Raw genomic sequence first — 22,523 nt, forward strand, 5'->3', positions numbered from 1 at the left:
GAGAGGGAGAAGCAGGCTTCCCGCTGAGCAGGGAGCCCGATGTGGGGCTCGATCCCAGGACCTGGAATCATGACCTGAGCCGAAGGCAGACGCTTAACGACTGAGCCACCCAGGCGCCCATCATCATTAGTTTTAGATATAGTGTTCCATGATTCATTGTTTGTGCATAACACCCAGTGCTCCATGCAGAACGTGCCCTCCTCAATACCCATCACCAGGCTAACCCATCCTCCCACCCCCCTCCCCTCTAGAACCCTCAGTTTGTTTTTCAGAGTCCATCGTTTCTCATGGTTCTTCTCCTCCTCCGATTTCCCCCCCTTCATTCTTCCCCTCCTGCTATGGGTGGCTCAGTCTTTAAGTGTCTGCTTTCGGCTCAAGGTCATGATCCCAGAGTCCTGGGATCGAGCCCCGCTTCCATCACCCTGCTTAGCCGGGGAGCCTGCTTCTCCTTCTCCCTCTGCCGACCGCTCCCCCTGCTTGTGCTCTCACACTCTCTCTCTCTGTCAAATAAATAAATAAAATCTTTTAAAAAAATTCAAAAAGGCACAAATAAATGGAAAGACATCACAAGTTCATTGATTGGAAGACTTCATATTGTTAAAGTGTCATGCTACCCAAAGCAGTCTACAGATTCAATGTAATCCTTATCAAATTCCCCATGACATTATTAGCAGAAATAGAAAAATTCACCCTAAAATTCATATAGAATCTCAAAAGACCCCAAACAGCCAAACCGATCTTAAGAACAAAGTCAGAAGTCTTCCACTTCCTGATTTCAAAACTGAAGGCCACGGGAATCAAAACAGTATAGTCCTGGCATAAAGACGGACACATAGACCAACGGACTAGGATAGGTAGCCCAGAAATAAACCATGCATATCTGGTCCAATGAATTTTCACAAGGGTGCCAAGATCATTCAATGAGGTAAGGGCAGTCTTTTCAACAAATGGTGTTGGGAAAATTGGATATTCACATGCACAGTAATGTAGTTGGACACGTCTTACTTTCAGCAGGTACAAAAATTAACTCAAACTGGAGCACAGACGTAAAAGGAAGAGCTAAAACTATAAAACTCTTAGAAGAAAAAAAAAAATAGGGATAAAGCTTCATGACACTGGATTTGGTGATCATTTCTCGGATGTGACACCAAAAGCGCAGGCAATAAAGGAAAATATAGGTAAGGTGGATTTCAGAAAAATTAAAAACTATCATGCATCAGATGGACACTCTCAACAGAATGAAAAGGCAACATATGGAATCAGAGCAAATAATTGCACATCCTATATCTGATAAGGGTCTAGCATCCAACATATATAAAGAACCCCTATAACTTGACAACAAAACAGACAATCCAATTTTAAAAATGAGCAAAAGACTTGAATACACATTTCTCCAAAGAAGATATAAAAATGACCAGTAAGGGGCATCTGGGTAGCTCAGTCAGTTAGGTATCTGCCTTTGGCTCAGGTCATGATCCCAGGGTCCTGGGATTGAGTCCTGCATCAGGCTCCCTGCTCCACGGGGAGCCTGCTTCTCCCTCTCCCTCTGTGTGTTACCCACCCTGCTTGTGGTCTCGCTCTTGCTCTCTCTGTGTCAAATAAATAAAAAAAATCTTTAAAAAATTTTTTTAAAAAATGGCCAGTAAGGGCATGAAAAGATACTCATTACTAACCATTAGGGAAATGCAAATCAAAATGACAGCGAGATCCCATGTACTTCATCCCCATTAGGATGGCTACTATAAAATTTTTTAAAAAGCCAAAACCAGAAAATCACAAGTGTTGGTGAGGATGTGGAGAAATTGGAATCCTCATGCTGGTGGGAATGCAAAATGGTGCAGCCACTTTGGAAGATAGTTTGGCAATTTCTTCCAAAAGTAAACACACTCTTACCATATGATCCAGCAATCGCACTCCTTGATATTTACCCACATGAGATGAGAATTTAAGTCCACACAAAAACCTGCATGCGGACGTTTATAGCAGCTCTATTCATAATGGCTCAAACATGGAGACAACCAAGACATCCTTCAGCAGGTAAATGACTAAATAAACTGTGATACATCCAGCCAATGGAATATTCATACTAAAAAGAAATGTTCTATCAAGCCATGAAAAGACATGCAGGAAGCATAAATGCATATTAACAAGTGAAAGAAGCTGGTCTGAAAAAACAACATACTGCACACTTGCAACTGTGCAGATGGACATTCTGGAAAAGGCAAAACTATGAAGATGGTAAACAGACGAGTGGCTGGCAGGTGTCATGGTGGCGGGGGAGAGGGGAATGAATACGTGGAGCACAGAGGTTTTTTAGGGCAGTGGAACTATTCTATATTATAGAATACATGTCATACATTTGTCCAAATTTAAAGAATGTTAACGCTTGGAGAGTGAACTCTAATGTATACCATGGACTCTGGGTGATAATGGCGTGTCAGTGTGTCATCCTTTGTAACAAATGTACCCCTCTGGTGGGACGGTTGATAGTGGGGAGGCTGTGCAAACGTGGGGAACAGTGGTATATGGGAAATCTCTGCATGTTTCACTCAATTTTTCTGTCAACCTAAAACTGCCTAAAGATGGCGGGAGAGGCAGTGAGGTGGAGATGGAGAGAGGTTAGCTGAAGGGTTGGGGCACATGTGTGGAATGCTGGGAAGCTGAAGTAAAAACAGGATGGACACCCGAGGCCTTGGCATGTCCTTCGAATGAAGGAATCTATTTCCGGGGCAGTCAGAAGCATTCGAGGCCATGGAGGCTGAGAGCGGCAGGGTCCAAGTGGTCATTTGGGCAGATGACTCATTAATTAGGTCATGGGATGGGGATGGGAGAGAGGCCTGGGCAAGAGTTGAGGTGAGGGCAGGGAGAGCAGGCAAGAGCGGGGATTAAACCTCTTCGGTTATACTTTATATTTAACTCACACACCAGTTATTAATCCACATGAATCCTGAAATGAAAAATTCGGTCATGAACAGTCCTCGCCTTGTCATGGTTTCTACAATATATCCACATGAAGTGCATTGTTCACAGCCTGCCCACAGATGGAGAGTTTTCTGAATGGTTTTGGAATATCTGGAATAATCTGGAAGATACTGGAAAGCTTCACAGGTATGGGAAATCTGGCCAGAAGTGGGAAGTCGGCTCTGCGTCTCAATTACGTAAATTCTGGGACCCTGGACAAATCACTTCTTTCTGGGTCTCCATTTCCTTGTATTTATTCCTCATTCAACAAACTTTTCCCGAGTGTCTACTCTGTCCCAGGAACATTCTAGTTGTCCACCACAGAAACAAAACAAAGATCCCACCCCTCCAGGAGCTGAGGTTCCAGTGGATTAGATACATGAAATAAATCAACGAGGTGATTGTCCATAACCAAATTCGTGATAATACAAAAAGGAGTGGTTAGTGTGGCAGGTGCCTCTTTTTCTGACTTTTTTTAAAGATTTTATTTATTTATTTATTTATTTATTTATTTATTTGAGCAAGAGTGAGAGAGCACAAGCAGGGGGAGCAGTAGAGGGAGAGGGAGAAGCAGGCTCCCCACTGAGCAAGGAGCCTGATGTGGGGCTCGATCCCAGGACCCTGGGATCATGACCTGAGCTGAAGGCAGACACTTAACCGACTGAGCCACCCAGGTGCCCCTTTTTATAGCTTTTTAAAACTGAGATATAACATACATGCAATGAAGTGCACAAAGCTTATGTGTTCATTTCTATAGATTTATTTATTTTTTTAAGATTTTATTTATTTGACAGAGAGAGAGAGACAGCGCGAGAGAGAACACAAGCAGGGGGAGCAGTAGAGGGAGAGGGAGAAGCAGGTTTCCCACTGAGCAGGGAGCCTGATGCGGGGCTCGATCCAGGACCCTGGGATCATGACCTGAGCCGAAGGCAGACCCTAACGACTGAGCCACCCAGGCGCCCCTATAGATTTTTTTATTTTTATTTTATTTTTTATTTTTATTTTTTTAAAAGATTTTATTTATTTATTTGACAGAGAGAGATAGCGAGAGCAGGAACACAAGCAGGGGGAGTGGGAGAGGGAGAAGCTGACTCCCCGCTGAGCAGGGAGCCGATGTGGGGCTCGATCCCAGGACCCTGGGATCATGACCTGAGCCGAAGGCAGACGCTTAACGACTGAGCCACCCAGGCGCCCCTCTATAGATTTTTTTAAAGATTTATTTATTTATTTTAGAGAGAGAGAGAGAGCACAAGGGGGAGGGGCAGAGGGAGAGGGAGAGAAACAGAGAATCTCAAGCAGACTCCTTGCTGAGCACAGAGCCCAAACTCACAACCCTGAGATCAAAACCTGAGCTGAGATCAAGAGTAGGACGCCTCACCAACTGAGCCACCCAGGTGTCCCACCAGAGATTTATCTTATATGTACTTGTCTGTGTAACCACCACCCCGAGCAAGATAGATAATATTAGCAGCGTTCCTCACACCCCTGGGCTGAGCTGAGATGGGGAAGAAAGAGAGGCTTCTCTGAGGATGGAGGCACTTAAGCTAAGGCCTGGATAACAAAAAGGACCTAGCTGAAGGAAGGGTGATGTGGGCAGCAGGAAGAGCAGATGCAAGGTACTTGAGGTATGACTGAGACACCACGGGGGTCCCAAAGGCCAAGATCAGGCTTTCCTTTATCAGCAGTCTGTTCTTGCTGTACAAAGGCCTGGCGTGCGAGGCCTCCCAGGCACAAGCCCCTGGATGGCGGAGCTGGGCTTACATCTCGCCTCCCGGGTGGTCATGTCAGCTGCATGGCTAAGAGCAGACTGCGTCCGTGAATTTCTAGGACTCCTGAACAACAGAGGTTCATTGACAGTTGTGGGCAGGAGTGAAAATGGGTAGAGGTTGGGACTCCACTGTCCACAGCATGTGGTTACATCCAGGGACACAAATAGCCCTGGGTTCCAATCTGAGGAGGCAATTGGGAAAGTGTCTTTCACTGTGTCCTACCGTGTTTGGCCCATACCAGGATGTGTCCTATTCATGTATTACTACTTATGTGATTAAGAAAAAAGTGAAACAAGGGGCGCCGGGGTGCCTCAGTGGGTTGAACGTCTGACTCTTGATTTCGGCTCAGGTCGTGATCTCAGGGTCGTGAGATGGAGCCCCACGTCGGCCTCGGCACTCAGCGGAGTCTGCTTGACATGCTCTCTCCTTCTCCCTCTGCCCCTCTCCCTGCTCTCTCCGTCTCTCTCTCTGTCTCTCTCTAAAATAAATAAAATCTTAAAAAAGAAAAAAGTGAAACCAACCATTCACAAAAGGACAAAAGGACATGGAATCATTTAGAGGCGGTCCCTAGAGGAGTCAGATTTATGGAGACAGAAAATGGTGGGTACCGGGGGAGGAAGAGGGGGAGTTGGTGTTTAATGAGGACAGTTTCAGTTTGGGAAGATGGAATGTTTTGATGGTCGATGTAGTGATGGTTGCACAACAACGTGAATGTTCTTAATGCCACTGAACCATGCACTTAAAATGGTTAAGATGGTAACTTTTATGTTATGTGTATTTTGCCATGATTAAAAATAAAAAAGAAAGGAAAAGAACAATAGAAAGAAAGGAAAGAGGGAAGTAAGGAGGGAGGGGAAATAAATGAGAGGGGAAAAAAAACCCCAACATTGTGAAAATCTCCTCCAAGCCATGCTTTCGACCTTGGCTCTCACAGCTTCTTGCGTCAGCCATGGTGAGCCGTAGCCTCGGGACGTACGTCAAGGGCAGCACGGCCTCCCAGCCCTCTTCCAAGCCGCCCATACCCTGGCTGCCAGGAACCCCCGGGCATCCAGGGAGGAAAAGGCCATCAGAATCCCTGTGGGGCGCCTGCAGACCTGTCTGCTCTTCCCATTCTGCGTGTTAGGCTGCTCAGTGACCCCAACACCCTGCCTGGAATCTGGGCTCTGTCCTCCTTGGCTGACCTGACTGCAACTCGTGGTCCTGGCTCGCAGTGGGTAGACGATGGGGGGATAGCACACCTGTCTACAGGGGCAGTGGATACTGCTAGTTGCCTGCAACTACAGCACTCTCTTTTTCTTTTTTTCTATGTTTTATTTAAGTCATCTCTACACCCACCATGCGGCTCGAACTCACAACCTGGAGGGCACTTCTGACTCAGCTAGCTAGGTGCTGGTAATTCTATTTTTAATTGTTCAAAGAAACTCCGCAGCAGCTGCATCATTTAACATCCATTTTATTTTTATTTTTTAAAGATTTTATTTATTTCAGAGAGAGAGAGAGAGAGAATGAGGGGGGGTAGGAGCAGAGCGAGAGGGATAAGCAGACTCCGCCCTGAGTGCAGAGCAGGCTGGGGCTCAATCCCATGACCCTGAGATCATGACCTGAGCTGCAATCAAGAGTCGGTGGCTTAGCCAACTGAGCCACCCAGGCACCTCTCATTCGTTTAATTTTATTTTTTAATTTTATTATTTTTAAAATATTTTATTTATTTGATAGAGGGAGGGAGAGAGAGCACAAGCAGGTGGAGTGGCAGGCAGAGGGAGAGGGAGAAGCAGGCTCCCCGCCAAGCAGAGAGCTAGACATGGGGCTCGATCCCAGGACCCTGGGATCATGATCTGAGCCAAAGGCAAATGCTTAACCGACTGAGCCACCCAGGCGCCCCAATAAATAAAATCTTTAAAAAATACATGTAAAATGTCTGTTTCATAGGCGAATATCAGGAAAATCACTCAGGCCCCCTTTAACAAAGAGACGAAAAATGGAGGCACAGAGAAGGAAATGGGTTTGCCCAAGGTCACGCAGCAAGTTGGTGGTAGAGCTGATCTCCCTTTTCTCAAGCTATGGTCCCCCTCCCCCCAACTTTATTTTGTCTATTCAGCATCTGAACCTCATTCCTGCATTTGTGGATCTCTCTCCTACCTCCAACTTTTGAAATTCTAAAGGCTAAATATTAGCTTTCCCAGCATCCCTTGCACAAGAACATGAGCATGTGACTTGGAATCGGCCAATCACATTCTCACATCCAGGACTTTGACTCCAGAGCCAGGCTAGGAATCCAACACCCATTGTCCTTTTGATTCATAAACCACCCAGGCTGGTTTGTGTCATTTGTAAACAAGAATCCCCCTTGATAAAATGTCTCTGAGATTAAAACTGAAATCACAAATGTCTGGGGCTAGAAAAACAAGGGTGTTACTTCCTCAAATTCTCATCCTCATCATCTCCTACTTAAGACTATTCCTTTGAGGTTGATCTAAAGTCCATCTATTTTGGTCATTATCTTGGATTATAGCACATGCTTAAATGTAAAAACTCTAGAAAGTGGAAAACTTAGAAAAACTTAGAAATTACCAAGAGGAGCCATCCACAATCTACTCAAGGTCATCACTGTATATATTATTTATTTATTCTAGTCATCTACTATCTACCGATTGATCAATCAATTGATCGATAGATCTATAGATATAACGTAAATCTTTGTGAAATGGGATTATTTTCTGCACAGTGTGGTACTCACTAAACTTGTTGTAGGCCCAAAAAGACTGCTCCTTTTGTCCCCAAGTGAAGCTAGTAGTGGCCATATGACTTGATTGGGCTAAGGATATTGGGCACAAGTGTCACCTTCAGCGAGATGCTCTCAGTGTCATTTTCCTCGCTTGGCAACTATAGAAGCCCATGTCAAGTCAGAGCCTCCATATCCCTGGGTCCCTGAGTAACACAACCTGGTAGCGTGTGAAGAAAAGAAATCACCCTTTGTTGATATAAACCCCTTAGACAATGGGGATGTTTGTTACAGCAGACTGTCCTAACTAATTATTTTGAAATAATTACAGACTCAAAAAAGTTACAAAAACAGTACAGAGAGGTCCCATGGACCCTTCCCTCAGCTTTTCCCAATGGTAGGTAATATTACAAATCTTACATAACCATAGTACTTTATTGGGCCTGGAAATTAACATTAGTACATTAGTACATTACGATTAATAAGTCTATAGACTTACCTCAAATTTTACTGATCAATACCATTTGTAGCCCATTTCCCCCTCTTTGTGTCATATATAAGCCCTTTTTCATGCCCCTGATATGATGTTTAATGGCTGTTCAGAATCTTCTGGATGAACCTTAATGGGTGTTGCCATTGCTACCCAAACAATGGAAATGATACCTGTTCTCTGATTGTATCTCGAATAATTTCCTTATGAGAAATTCCTGAGAAAAGGATATGTGTGTGCGTGTGCGTGTGCGTGTGTGTGTGTGTTTATAGTAGGCTCCATGCCCAGAGTGGAGCCCAACATGGGGCTCAAACTCACAACCCACCCCGAGATCAAGACCTGAACCGAGATCAAGAGTCAGATGCTTAACTGACTGAGTCACCCAGGAGCCCCAAGGATATACATATATATTTTTAAATTTTTATTTATTTATTTGAGAGAGACAGAGAGACAGAGAGACAGAGAGAGAGCCTGAGCAGGGGGAGGAGCAGAGGGAGAAGGAGAAACAGGCTTCCCCGCTGAGCAGGGAGCCCCACATGGGGCTCGATCCCAGGACCCTGAGATCATGATCTGAGCCAAAGTCAGACGCTTAACCCAGTGAGCCACCCTAGGCATCCCAGGGTATACATATATATATTTTTAAAGATTTTATTTATTTATTTGACAGAGAGAGACACAGTGAGAGAGGGAAAACAAGCAGGGGGAGTGGGAGAGGGAGAAGCAGGCTTCCCGCGGAGCAGGGAGCCCAATGCGGGGCTCGATCCCAGGACCCTGGGATCATGACCTGAGCCGAAGGCAGACGCTTAACGACTGAGCCACCCAGGCGCCCCCAGGGTATACGTATTTGTAAGGCATCTTGTCAAATTTCTTTTTAGGAAGTCATATCCAGGTATAGTAGCTGTTACGACAACCTGCCTTCACACCACCTCGCCAACATGGTGTGTTATCATTTACCATATCTTTGCCAATTTGCTAAGCGAACGAATAAAAAAAATAATAATGAAGTGTTTCATCAGTGTTTTAATCTGCATTTACTTGGAGGTTCATAGGATTAAATCCTTTATTTCCATATACGAACTCATATTTATTTGTGGTTTCTCTGTGAGGCTTCTAAAGATAAATAATAAACAAAAAACTTCTGTTAGTTTCTCAAAGTGTTTTTCAGCAAACGAGTTAGGATTTCTTTCTTCCTTTTTTCCTAAGTAGGCTCCATGCCCAACGTGGGGCTTGAACTCACAACGCTGAGATTGAGAGTCGCATGCTCTACCAACTAAGCCAGCCAGGCGCCCCACAAGCTACCATTTCTTTTTCAGTTTTGACATATTCATCTTTATCACATCCCCTCCCATTGGTCACTCATCAACAGCCTTCATGGGCATCATGGGACCATGCTTTGGAGAGAAACCTTTTTTAGGATTCTCTTAAGGAGGGCCTACCTGCTTCCTCCCCTAGAATGTCAACGAAGGCGAGAAGGGGCAGAAGCGACAATTGAGATGAGGCTCAGAGGAAGGAGATTTGCCAGGTGAACCATCACAGGAGGAGGGAGGCGCATGGGCAAAATGTCTGCGAGTGTGTGGTGGAAAGTTTCAGTGTGGCTTAGGTTTAGAGTGATCATGGCTGGAGAGTTGCCAGGCTCAGATGATCTGAGCCTCACGTGCACTGAGGAGTTGGGAGTTTAGATGCCTCTGGCCCTGTGGAAAGGACAGCCTGGCAGGGAATGAGGGTGGAAGGCGCAGAATCAGGGAGGAGCTGATCACACCAGGGACGGTGGCTGTGGCTGGCCAAGGTGAGGGCCTCGGGCGGAGCGAGAGGTGGATGGATTGAAGAGTTACTTAGGAGAATGGGCCGAGCTGAGATTGGATGGTAGAGCCTCAGGGAAAGCGATGACAGTTGAGTTGGACCGCTGGGGGCCAATGCGACCACCTGTGAAGGGGGCCATACGAGCAGTCCGGTGTGGGAGGAACACGAAGATTTGGGCCTTAGCCACCTCATAAAATATCAATGCTCCAGAAGAAATGAATGGCCTCACTGTGGTAGAAATCTTTGAGACCATGACATGAACTTGAAACCTTCTGTTGAATTAAACCTTGGTGAGGCATTAAGAAATAGTTCTTAAGGGGCGCCTGGGTGGCTCAGTTGTTAAGCGCCTGCCTTCGGCTCAGGTCATGATCTCAGGGTCCTGGGATCGAGCCCCACATCCGGCTCCCTGATCGGCGGGAAGCCTGCTTCTCCCTCTCCCACTCCCCCTGCTTGTGTTCCCTCTCTCGCTGTGTCTCTGTCAAATAAATATTAAAAAAAAAAAAAAAAAAAGAAATAGTTCTTAAAATGGAGAGGTGTCCGGGACCTTACCGGCTTGGAAAAGCTCCCAGGTCCATCCACTTGTCCCCTGCCCCCAGGGCTAACAGCCGTTCGGGATGCAGTGTGTTCAGAGCCTATCCTGAGGGACCTTTCTCTAAACATTTATGTGGTAGTGACATGGTCCAGAGGCAATGATTAGGATCCCGTGTGTGTCCAAAATAGCAGCTCGCTGGACACTTCATTGTGCAGCTTGCTTTTCTATCTTTAACAATGTTCTAAAGATCTTTCTGTGTTAATTATACCCATGTCCTTTGAAACATTGTTTTAGGATGTTCCAGCTACTGTTGGTGCATAAGAAGTCACCCCACAGCTGAGTGATTTAAAACACAATCATTTTCGTTCCCTCTTATGGTTTCAATGTGCCAGGAATATGGGAAGGGCTCAGCCGGGCACGTGCGCCCAGCCAGGGACTACAGCCTTAGGAGTTGGGGCTTGGCTGGCCAGCTATCTCTGCTCACGTGGTCTTGGTGGTCTCTGAGCATGGGCTTGTGTTGGCTTCCTCACAACATGGCAGCCTCCGGGCAGCTGGTGCCTTCGAGTGAGTCTTCCAGCGAGCAAGGTGGGAGCTGTAGTACCTTGTATGACCCGTCCCCACCATCGGCAGTCACACAGTGTCACCTCCACTGGATTCTACTTACCAGCAGGTCCCAAGCCAGGGAAGGAGTATTAGACAACGTATCCAGTGGAATCTAATGGGGGAGTTGCAAGGTTCTAGAATGAACCTGGGATGGGAGATACTGTTGTGGCCATCTGTCACATAGGAGGGGTCTATCATCTTTATTCTTTAAATTTTATTTGTTTTTATTTTTATTTTTTATTTATTTTTTAAGATTTTATTTATTTGTCAGAGAGAGAGAGAGAGAGAGCGCACAAGCACGGGGAGTGGCAGGCAGAGGGAGAAGCAGGCTCCCCGCTGAGCAGGGAGCCCGATGTGGGACTTGATCCCAGGATCCTGGGATCATGACCTGAGCTGAAGGCAGATGCTTAACCAACTGAGCCACCCAGGCATCCCTATTTGTTTTTAAAAGTAAACTCTATGCCTAACGTGGGGCTTGAACTCATGACCCTAAGATCAAGAGCCACATGGGCCACCGACTAAGCCAGCCAGGTGCCCTGGGTCTACACTTGTCGTGACTGCCCCCCTCCCAGTCCCAGCTGTGTCAGGGCGTTTCATGGCTTCCCATCACACACTGACCATATGACATTCCAGCCTTGAGCCATTCCGTGCACATCCTCAACCATGCCTTGCTGAGGCCTCTTGTGCTTCCCTGGGGACACAGAGGTCTGTCCCCCCCCACATTGTTCAACACCCCACCTTCTCCATGGGGCCATTTCACCTTCTAGAGCCGAGGACTTTCCTCTAGACCCAGGGCCCGTCCTGGCCCCTGAAGACTCTTGTCTTTCCCAAACCTGGGCTCAGATCTCTGTGGCCTTGAGCAAGTGCCTCACCTCTCTGAGCCCCACCTGTGTCATCTGTGAAATGGGAATGAAGAATGAAGTCCTCCACCTGTTAGGGATGTGGGGAGAAATGGGGGAGGAAGGCACTGACCAGAGGGCAGAGTTGGAGGGGAAAGGGCTGTCCAGATAGATGGGTGGTGAAAGCAAAGGCCAGCTGGGGGGTGGGAAGGGAGCACAGGATCTGCAACCCGGAGCAGCAGTTCAGGCTGGTGGAGGTGCCTGGTTCGGGGCCAGTGTCCACACAAGAACCAAGCTGGTTCTATGACCTTAGGCCAAGGTCAATGTGGGAGCCAGGCCAGAGGGCCTGCAGCCCTGACCTCTCACCCTCATCACGGTCCATGTGTCCCTGGGTTACCATGTGTGGATGTCAAACACCAGCTCCTATTGATTACCTTCGTTTTTTTTTTTTTTGCTTAAAAATTATCTTTTTTTTTTTCTTTAAGATTTTATTTGAGAGAGAGAGAAAGGGAGAGAACAAGTGCGGGGAGGGGCAGAGGAAGAGCGAGAGAAAGAATCTCAAGCAGACTCCACGCTCAGTGCGGAACCTGATGCAGAGCTTGAACTCATGACCCCGAGGATCATGACCTGAGCTGAAATCGAGAGTCGGCCACTCAACCGATTGAGCCACCTAGGTGCCCCCCAAATTATCTTCCTTTTCATTGTTACCATAGAGAATACAGAAATGCCTGAAGAAAGTACAACCTTCCCTAGTACCTCTTGCTGTCCCATCCCCCAGTGGGCTCAGAGAGGTGCAGAATGCTGCCCAAGGTCACAGAGCCCAGAAGCGGTGGGTCACGATTGGAACCCACAACCACCCGACCTGGGAGGAAGGTGAGCAATGCTTCATAGATATTGGCTCCAGGACTGGCAGGGCAGCCTCGGGGCAAATTACTTGCCTTCTCTGTGCCGGTTTTCTCACCTGCGAACTGGGGATAACCACCACCAAGCAGACAGCGGGCAAGTCACATGTCCAGAACGTCAGCTGGGCACACAGGCACCAGCAACAAGGCTGCATGTCTGGGCTTCCAGGGCAGCTACGTGCGGCCATGTGACTGTCGTGACCAAGGGGCACAAGGGAGTGATGGATCAGTTTCCATATTGGGTCTCTAAGAGGTGGCGTGGGCCCCTCTCTTCCCCCTTGCCTCCTTGTTGATGGTTGAAAGGTGGAATGGATAGATGGAGTACCAGCAGCCATCTTGGGCCATGAGATGACCTTGGATATAGGGATGGCACATACTAAAGCAACAACACAGAAGGACCTGTTTTCCAACACTGTGAGGCACCAACTCTAGATTCTGTATGAAATATATTAACTCGTGTCCAATAACTCAATATTATGTTGTATCTTGCTGCCATTCGCCAATGAACTAGATCATACAAATACATGTATCGTATGATATCTTGTCATACCAAAATTCCAGTGGTACTTTTTTTCCCCTCAAGGGGCTCATTTTTAAACTGGCCTCATCCTGAATATCCTGAAATCAAGGGTTCGGTGAGCTGATTTGCTGCAAACATTAAAACAAATCTGAATCTATTAAAATAAAGTCAAAGCCACTAAAACAAAAACATGTGGACTTCCAAACTGATGGGAGTGAGGATCTTGGCAAATGCACTCCCTAAAAGCAAAAACAAAACTAGACGGAGTTCTCAAAAACAGCCATTTCAGGATCCCTGAGATTGATCAAAGGCATTCAACAAATTAAAAAGTGTTTATTCAGGAAAATCAGGATGGCAGGTAGGAGTGGTGAGAGATGGTGGTGCCTTTTGCCTAAAGCTGCTCTAGCCAGGCCAGGACCTGAAAGTCACTGCCTGACCGCGTGTATTTTCTTTGGAACTGAATAGCAACATACTGGGAAGGGGAGGGATTCTCAGGGTGGGATGAACGGGGAAGGTCAAGGTCTCCTAACTAGCCTGAGGTTGGGATCCTGGTTGCAACAGACTGGTGAGCTAATCAGCAGTCGAAAGGCCCAGAGAACAACACAGCCACAGCTGACCCCACGCATCAGCAAGGGACCAGATAGCTGGGTGCATGCGCAAGGCTGCGCACATGCTTGGGAGAGGTGGAGAGAGGCCCGTCCGCCCACAGTTCCACGCAACCTGCCCAAAGGGAGGCCGTGCACGCGCGCTGAGGAAACGTAAGAGAGAGGGGTAGGGGGCGCCCGGGTGGCTCAGTCGTTAAGCATCTGCCTTCGGCTCAGGTCATGATCCCAGGGTCCTGGGATCGAGCCCCACGTCGGGCTCCCTGCTCAGCTGGAAGCCTGCTTCTCCCTCTGCCACTCCACCTGCTTGTGTTCCCTCTCTTGCTGTGTCTGTCAGATAAATAAAATCTTAAAAAAAAAAAAAGGGCGGGGGTAGGAAGCTGAAGCAGGGCCAATTTGCAAGCTGCCTAAGCACAGGGCCACTGGTGCGGACCCTCAGCAAGTCAGGTGTCTGGGCAGAAAGCCCGGGCCGTCGCTGGCCGTCACAAGCTAGGCCGACCCAGGGGTGATACGGAAGGCAGCCTAAAAACAAAACCCCAAACCTGAGCAGAAACATCAGCAGCTACTTGCTGTGGGGGAGGCAGACCCTACAGAGTTAGATCAGTAATTCTTTTTTTTTTTTTATGTGTATCGACACATCTTTATACATCTTAAATGATATATATTTGAGAAATACACATACCTTGGAGACTTTCATATCAGTACACAGAGCTGGCTCATTGTTTGTTACAGTTGTACGAAGTACAATAATGAAAACTATACAAGTTGCTCAATGTGTGTGTGTTGTTTCCCTGTACCCAGGTTTTTTTTTTTTTTAAAGATTTTATTTATTTATTTGACAAGAGAGATAGCGAGAGCAGGAACACAAGCAGGGGAAGTGGGAGAGGGAGAAGCAGGCTTCCTGCCAAGCAGGGAGCCCGATGCGGGGCCTGATCCCAGGACCCTGGGATCATGACCTGAGCTGAAGGCAGACGCTTAACGACTGAGCCACCCAGGCGCCCCTGTACCCAGGTTTGTAACTTGCCTTTTATATATCCTCTGTTTAATCAAAGTTGGTTTTGCATTTTGTCCTTCCAGAAAATTAGCTCTTGGGTTCTTTTTTTCCTTCTCCATTTCTGTAGAGCAGCAATTCTTAAACAAAGAAAGCAAAGCCATCATCCACGAAACTCCCCATGGCGGGGGTGGGGGCGAATTTAGAATTCAGAGTTGCTACAATCTATTATTTAAAATGCCCATTTTTTTGTTTTGTGTTTTTTTTTTTAAAGATTTTATTTATTTGAGACACAGCAAGAGAGGGAACACAAGCAGCAAGCAGAGGGAGAGGGCGAAGCAGACTCCCCAGTGGGCAGGGAGCCTGATGTGGGGCTAGATCCCAGGACCCTGGGATCATGACCTGAGCTGAAGGCAGATGCTTAATGACTGAGCCACCCAGGTGCACTGTTTTGTGTTTGTTTTTTTTTAAGATTTTAAAATTTTTATTTATTTATTTGACAGAGAGAGACAGCGAGAGAGGGAACACAAGCAGGGGGAGTGGGAGAGGGAGAAGCAGGCTTCCCGAGGAGCAGGGAGCCCGATGTGGGGCTTGATCCCAGGCCCCGGGATCATGACCTGAGCCGAAGACAGACACTTAACAGACTGAGCCACCCAGGAGCCCCTAAAATGTCCATTTTGAACGGAAAAAAAAAAAAAAAATGCAAGGCACACCAAGAAACCAGCGTGACTGACACAGAGGGAAAAAGTAGTCAATAGACCCTTTCTCTGAGAGGGTCCAGATGTTGGACTTCAAAGCAGCTGTTATTAATATGTTAGAATTACCGGAAACAGCGTTTAGAGAATCAAAGGCAAGTCATGAAAAGAAGATCTTATTGAAGAGACACGAATTATAGAACTCAACGTACATTCTGGACTTGGAAGCTCTCTTTGGTCGCATGGGCTCCCACAGTGCCCCGGGCTTCCCAAGCCACGACACTGACCTCTGTGTGGCACGAGCCCGGTTCTGTGACTGTCTCCCCGACCCTGCCTCGGCTGCAGGCAGGGAAGGGAGCGAGCTGCTTGCTCCCTGCATGGCAAGGGCACCCAGCAGGGCCAAGAGCCTGAGCTGGAGACCAGAGGGTGTGGCGACTGGGCAGGTCCGAATTTTCCTCTGCCTGGGCCTCAGTGTCCTCCCCTGTGAAATGGACCCTGTGGGATGTGGGGACGGGAGGAGGACGGGGCCCCTAAGGCATCGGCGACCCCGCAGGGAGCCTGGAATGAGTCCACCAGAAGGCAAGGCCGTGAGCTTTGTGGTCTGTTTAATTTATTACTGTTTGACATCCAGTGACACTGACATACCCCCGCCGGGCCTGTGGCCCCGGCCCCAGCGGGTCTGACCTGTCCCGCAGAATACAGTACGAGGGGTGGACGGCTACACGCGTGCACCCAGGGCTGAAACTACAGTGACTCCCAACTGCGGCCGCGACGGGACTGCCGGGAAAGGAGACAACCGGGTGTCGCGTGTTCCCCGAGTCCTAATTCTTGTTTTCAACAGTTAATGCTGTTACAAACGCTACTGACGCCAGGACAGGGCCAGACACAAACAGTCCTACATCTTCTCTGCTGTATAAATATGGAAGCTTTTCGTTTATACAGTTTTTACCCCCAGGCTGAAACTACATCTGCTGCTACCCGTTACTGCTAAGGGCTACGCCGCCTCGGCTCTGGAACCAGGGGCCCGGGGTCGAGACTCTGGAATGTTGGGACTCAGTCTTCCTCGCTGCCACTTCCTGAGCGGTCCTGGAGGGGGACAGGAGGAGAGAGCATGGTCAGCCCCACCGTCGAGGGCCCCCCACTCGGGCCTACCCAGGCGCTGAGCATGTTGGCCGGCTGAACTGCCCTCACTGGGGGTCAGCGGGCAGCAGGGGGGCACCGTGAGCCAAACCCCAATGTCGTTCTTCTCCCAGGGCCTGGCCCCTGCGCCCACACGGACTCTTCGTTGGACCTGGGAGACTCACTGTGCCCTCTCTGCTTCCTCCCACCACGGCGTGCCTGGCCCTGTGCCCCTGACCTGCGGCTTCAAAACCACCATGGCTATTCCTCACTATGTAGGATGTTTGTTCTTCCGCACAAACGTTTTAAACAGCTTGGCAAGGGCCACAAAACGCTCTGCTGCATCCGGACTGGGCAGATGGGGAGCTTTACAGCCCAGACGCTCCTCTCTGTAACACAGGCCACCCCTCCGTTGGCCAGGACATCATTAATGTCCTCATCAGGTTGTCATGTGTACGGTCAGGTTTGTTCCGAAGCGCCAGATTTTGCTATTACTGCAACTGGCTGCATGAGAAAAACAGCAACCCTGAGATGGCACTCAACGGGTTCTGCCAGAAGCCAGGCCCCAGGAAATCCTCTGGGCCTCCCTGTTTTCTAGAAGTGGAAACTGAGCCTCAGAGGTTAAGTCAACTGCCCAGCTCCCGCAACAGGGAAGGGCCGGGCACGCAGGCCCCAGCCAGAGGGCAAAGCTTCTTTAAATGTGGCAAGCGGGTCTGCTACCACCCCCATGCCCACCGTGGGCCTGATGCTCCTGCAGTTCCTCCCTGTGCACCAGGATGGCAGCCTGCTCCGGGGGACAGGCGACATCCAGACACCACTCACGGCACCATTCACGGGATCTGTTCTGCACTGTTTTGCTAATTTCAGGTCACGGGATTTTGGTTTTTGTGTTTATCCACCACCATTGTTTGGAAATCCTCCTACAGAGGGGGCTGTGTCTGCTCAGGGGTGACAGATGGGGGACTGTCTGGTGGCATCTTCCATCCTGCTGCCTCCTGACCCCACCCTCGATATAGACCCAGTCCCACTGGCCTTAGAGCACTGGTTCCACTAGGGCCACACAGACCTGGTCTGGAGTTATGCCGTGTACAACCCTGAGCCTCAGTTTCCCTATCTGTGGAGTGGGGCGTTAAGAGCACCGACCCTCCCCACGCCATGACAGAAGGGTCCAAGACCTGGCATGGGGACAGAGCCCCAAAGACCCAAGTGCCACTGGCCACCTGCTCCTGCCCACGGCGGGGCCCTGGGGGCTCACCTCCTCCTGCTCCTCTTCACTATCATCATCGCTGACCACCGGCTTGGCCCGCGAACCGCGGCTCGGCCGTCGCCGGCCCCCCTTCAGCCGATCCTGTGCCTTCTCCTTCCGGCCCAGCTTGATCTTCACTTTGACCGAGCGGGCTGGGGTAGGGACCAGAAAGTGGGGGAAAAAGAAAGAAAGACGTGAGCTTGGGAGAGCATGGCAAGCTGAGTCAGGGGCAGCTGGGAGCTGCCTGGCTGTGATGTTGGTCTGCCCAACCACCCACCGTTGGGACTCACACTCAGACTCAGAGCCTTCCTCCTCGCCCTCCTCTTCTTCCTCGCTCTCCTCGCCCTCACTGTCATCTTCTTTCTCTATTTTCTGCCGCACGCTGGTGAAAACTGACTGCAGAACGATGGAATCTTCATAGATCTGGAAGGAGACACGTGGGGTTTAAGTGGGCTGGGGCCTGATGGGGGCCATTGGCCCTGCCCTCTGGCAGGACAGCCTGTGCAGGGCAGAGGGCCCTCAGTAACCCTTTCCCAATCAGGGCCTGAGAGAACATGAGAGCCGGAGAAAAGTGTGGATGTGTTAGTTTAGGAACGACTACAAGTTCCTCCCTTCCCCTAAAGAATCCCAGTGAGCATAGGCTTTTAAAGGCTCTGAGAAGGTCTGCAGTATTGCTGGAAACGCATGTCCCTTGTTTAAGGCAGCATTTCCCCCAAATTTAGGACTGTAAAATCTCTTTTCCACGAGAATCAATCTTAAGTACACTTAGGAAAAGTTTGCTAAGTTGACGTTGTGTGTGTGTGTGTTAATTTCACTGCAGGAAAGGACACATCCACACGATTCCTTTCGAGAAGTCCCTAGTGAATTCAAAGTAAAATTCCAACATATATACTGGATTGCTCACTGAGTCATCCTGGATGGATCAGACGGAGTTCATTTCCTCTAATCTTTTTTTTTTTCTGCCTCTTTTAGTAAGGAATACATTGCTTTTATAGTTGACAAAATATTCTAAGTGGTTGGGAATTCTTTTCTATCAATCTGTTTTGGCATCCACGCCGGCGTGAAGCCCAATGCAGGGCTTGAACTCATGACCCTGAGATCGAGCCCCACGTTGGGCTCCCTGCTCAGTGGGGAATCTGCTTCTCCTTCTCCCCCTGCTTGTGCTCTCTCAAATGAATATAAATAAAGTCTGAAAAAAAAAAGACCTGAGCTGAGATCAAGAGTTGGACACTCAACCAATTGAGCCACTCAGGCGCCCCTTAATCAGTCAATTTAAAACAGAGCAAGGGGCGTGCTGAATTGGGGCCTAGCTGTGAAGGTGGCCAAAGCTAGGAGTGCGTGCCCTCCACCCCGGGGGCCTCCTCACCAGGGAGCCCTCCAGGTTGAAGGTCTGAGCGTTCTGGCACAGCAGCATGACGTCCTTCTCCAGGTCATTGAGGCTGCGGTACTTGTGGTTGCGGATGCGCTCCTGTGGGCGGTGGGAAAAGCAGCCTTACCTTGGGAATCTGCCTTGTGCCCGGGGACCCTGGGGCCGGGAGGCCCTCTGCCTAACAAGGTCATGGCCCTGTCTTCTGGGCACCTCTATACAGACTCAGAAGCCCAGGCCCACTGAACACAGAGCTGTACTTCTGAAGCCTAGGTCATGGGTAACCTTGAAGGAGCCCCGAACACACTGCCCACCAACATACCCTTAGGACTCTCTCCCACAAACTGGGCTGCTGGGGCTCTTGAGGCCACGAGGAATCCCACGAGCCTGTGACTGGGCCCCTGGTCAGAGAGCCCAGGCTCTGCCCAGTCTGCACCGTGGTCATCTGTCCCATACACCCCAGTAGCGCCCAGATGTGGAAGGTACTGGGTCAGATTCCCCAAACACTGACGTGGGCACACTTCTGCGGAGAACCTCCACTTCCCACACCCTATGACAGGCTTACCTTTATCTTCTTGAAGTCCACAGGCTTGCGGATGAGCTCGTAATACTCGGGCAGCTCCTTGCGAGAGGGCAGCTGGATGAACACCTCGCTGAGCTGACGTCCACTACTACTGCAAGGCGGGACACAGTGGGCGTCACTCCCAGGCCCCGCCTGCTGGGGGAGCCCCCGCTTGGCCGCCACCCATTGTTTGAGGAATGAGAAATTCGAAGCGCTCATACATGTACTGTCTCCCATACGTGTACTGTCTTGTGAGTTCTAGAACATTCTTGAGAGGGGCCAGGGATGCATTTGAATCCAGACTCTGCCCTCCCCCAATCACCCCTGGCTCCTGGAGGGAACATCACCAGAGGCCGTGCAGCCAGAGCCTCAGCACTTGAAAGAGGCAGAATCATGATTACAGTTATGTACGACGCAAAAATCAGTTGGCTTACGTCGGGAGCAGTAAGTGCTGGTTCTGAGAGAGAGACCACTTTTTGCAAGTTTTGCAAGCATGTCTCTCACAGGCAGCACTTAGGAGCCGTGAACTTCAGAGAATTTGGCAAAGACCGGTGGAGGAGAGATGCCCCCTGGAAAGACCCTAATGGAAGACCTGAGCGGTTTTCTAGTCCTTGCCATTGGGAAAGCACTGGTTTTCCACAAGGGAGCAGAGGAAAGACGCACTGGGAGCAGCCCTGAGACGTGGCGGGGTCCCAGGTGCTGTCTCCTGGGCCTCACTATGAGAGGAGCCGTGCACTTGGCCACCAGGCTGTGCCACACCCAGGCCTGGCTCTGTCTGGGGACAGGAGCTCAGAGGGAACATCACTCCTGGGCCTGAGGAGGGAGGGTGCAGGCGCTTCAAGGACTGGCAGACGGGAGAAGACGAACTCTTATGAGCTCAGTCTCCCTTTCTGGTCAGCCTGGAGACACGGACCCTGCCCTGGGGGATCCGGGGAGCCGGTGAGCTGGTCGAGGCCCTGCTCTAAGGCTTGCCTACGGGTGGCCTGCCCTCCCTTATCTGTGACCAGCTGGACCCAATACAGGGCAGGATGTGGCTGAAAATGCAACCTGGAAGGAAGGGGGAGGCTGGCACTCCCTGAGCGCGGGCACCCCCACTTGGCACTGGGATGAAAGATTGGAAGGCAGAGGCCCAAGGCAGGCTGTGTGTGGGCAGGGCTTGCTGGGAACTTGTGTGTCAAGTGTCCAGCCCAGAGCAAGGACTGAATGGTGATGGCTGGCTAAAGCCAGCAAGGTGCAGAGACCAGATTCCAGCTCCTGTCTGTCCGGCCTGTAGCTGACGACCCCAGCTACCCTGTGACACACAGAAACCCTGAATGAGCAAAGTTTCTGGGGTCCCGGCCAGGAGAAGCCTCGGGGAGGCAGTCCTGGCAAAGCTGCTCCTTAATGCAGTCGTGATGTTGGGAGCATCCGGCAGTAAACCCTGAAGTGCCCTCCCTGGAGTAGCAGGCTTCCCTTCTCTCCGGGAACAGGCTGCTGGGTGGCTTGGCCACAGACACCCAGAGCTTGTTTACGTAACTCTGAAAACAAGAACCGGTATCCGAAGGCAGCGGGCACTCGACCCGGGAAAGGCAGACCTGAGCCGCAACCCACCACTAACCCACCTGCACGCGTCGTGCTGTCCCCCTAACCTTCTAGGAGCTCCCCTTTCTCATCCCGACAGCACTATCCTTATACTCTTGACCATGATGCACAGCGGCAGCCACAGCTTCCACTCTGATAGAGGACACGCACCCACAGCCAGAAAGTAGCAGAGGTTTCCCCGCACAGGGTCTCCCTTGTTCAGTGAGATGAACTCTGTTTTCTCCACTATTTCACTTTCTAGAAATGCCAGTTGACCCACTACATTCATTTTGCTGCTCACTGATGGGTGTGGAGTGTGCCGTGCACGGTGCTAAGGCTGGGCTCTCTAGGCCACACGCCCCCCCGTGCTCATCTGTGGCATCTGTGAAGGTGGCTGGGCCTTGGGATGTGCATGGCCTTCAAGGGAGCTCACGAAGTAGGACTCTAGTGCTGGAATACAGTGGAAAGTTTTGTAGTAAAACCTCACTTCCATCGGGCAAAGAAATTGGTGGAGACAGGAAAGAACGGGGAGCAACGGGGCGCCTCTTACAAACCTTCGGAATGAGGGTGTAACTGAGGAATAAAAAAGGCCTGCTTGGCCACCCTGTGCGTGACGTTTCTCTGGTGCAATGAGCTCAGGAGTGCAGATGGCCCGGAACTGGGTGTGCGTGATAGACGGACAGGGCCCCAGGACGATGGGGGACTTTTAAAGGCTTCCTCTCTCAGACAGCAAATCCACTGTCATAACATTTTAGTTGCCAAAGTGCGGAGATGTCATTTTTAATCCTTAGAAGTCCTCTGGAGACCCCCACCCCACCACCAGGCAGCGCTGCGGCGGGCTCGGGGCCAAGAACCTTCCAGCCCTCCTCCTCTGTGTTAGAGGTGGACAAGTCACAGCTGTCTACCTCACTGGGAATGAAACCCAAAGTCCCGGCAGTGGCAGCCTGGCCCTCCAGACCTCTGACCTCAGCATCCCTCTCTCCCACCTCCTCAGAATCATCAAAGCCACCGCTCCCCGGGAAGCCCAGCTGCAGCCCTCACATCACCTCAGAGCAATGTCCACTCCCCCCAAGGTTCTGTGGCCCCCCTCACCCCCCCTTACAGATGGTAACAAAAAAGAACGACTGAGATATAAGATCCTTAGGGCTCAGCTCCCCGAGGTGCGCCAGGCTCCTGAGAGCCCGCCTGACCTCTGGGACCTGGGTGTGCTTGGCCTCTTCTTGAACTTGATGTTATGGGGTCCC

General features: G+C 49.9%; 1 protein-coding gene and 1 non-coding gene across 11 annotated transcripts in view; both read right to left on the reverse strand.

Moving 5' to 3' along the window:
- Nucleotides 1-9,154: 9,154 nt before the first annotated feature.
- TRNAE-CUC (transfer RNA glutamic acid (anticodon CUC)) lies at nucleotides 9,155-9,227 on the reverse strand. Its single transcript has one exon. It is a non-coding gene; the product is annotated as a tRNA-Glu (tRNA).
- A 6,787-nt stretch (nucleotides 9,228-16,014) lies between these two features.
- Nucleotides 16,015-22,523, reverse strand: part of SMARCA4 (SWI/SNF related BAF chromatin remodeling complex subunit ATPase 4) — an 88,077-nt gene continuing 81,568 nt past the window's right edge. For 8 of the 10 annotated variants that reach the window (XM_036075171.2, XM_078055595.1, XM_036075219.2 and 5 more), the window contains 5 exons: nucleotides 19,723-19,831; nucleotides 19,158-19,259; nucleotides 18,082-18,214; nucleotides 17,801-17,943; nucleotides 16,015-16,512 (listed from right to left, as the gene is read on the reverse strand). In XM_036075171.2, coding sequence (XP_035931064.1) covers nucleotides 16,480-16,512; nucleotides 17,801-17,943; nucleotides 18,082-18,214; nucleotides 19,158-19,259; nucleotides 19,723-19,831 — 520 coding nt within the window. In that variant the 3' untranslated portion in view covers nucleotides 16,015-16,479. The remainder of the gene's footprint in view (nucleotides 16,513-17,800; nucleotides 17,944-18,081; nucleotides 18,215-19,157; nucleotides 19,260-19,722; nucleotides 19,832-22,523) is intronic. The other 2 variants (XM_036075221.2, XM_036075180.2) reach the window with 1 other exon arrangement.

This window comes from Halichoerus grypus, chromosome 1 (genome assembly GCF_964656455.1).
Source record: "Halichoerus grypus chromosome 1, mHalGry1.hap1.1, whole genome shotgun sequence".
Classification (NCBI taxonomy): Eukaryota; Metazoa; Chordata; class Mammalia; order Carnivora; family Phocidae; genus Halichoerus; species Halichoerus grypus.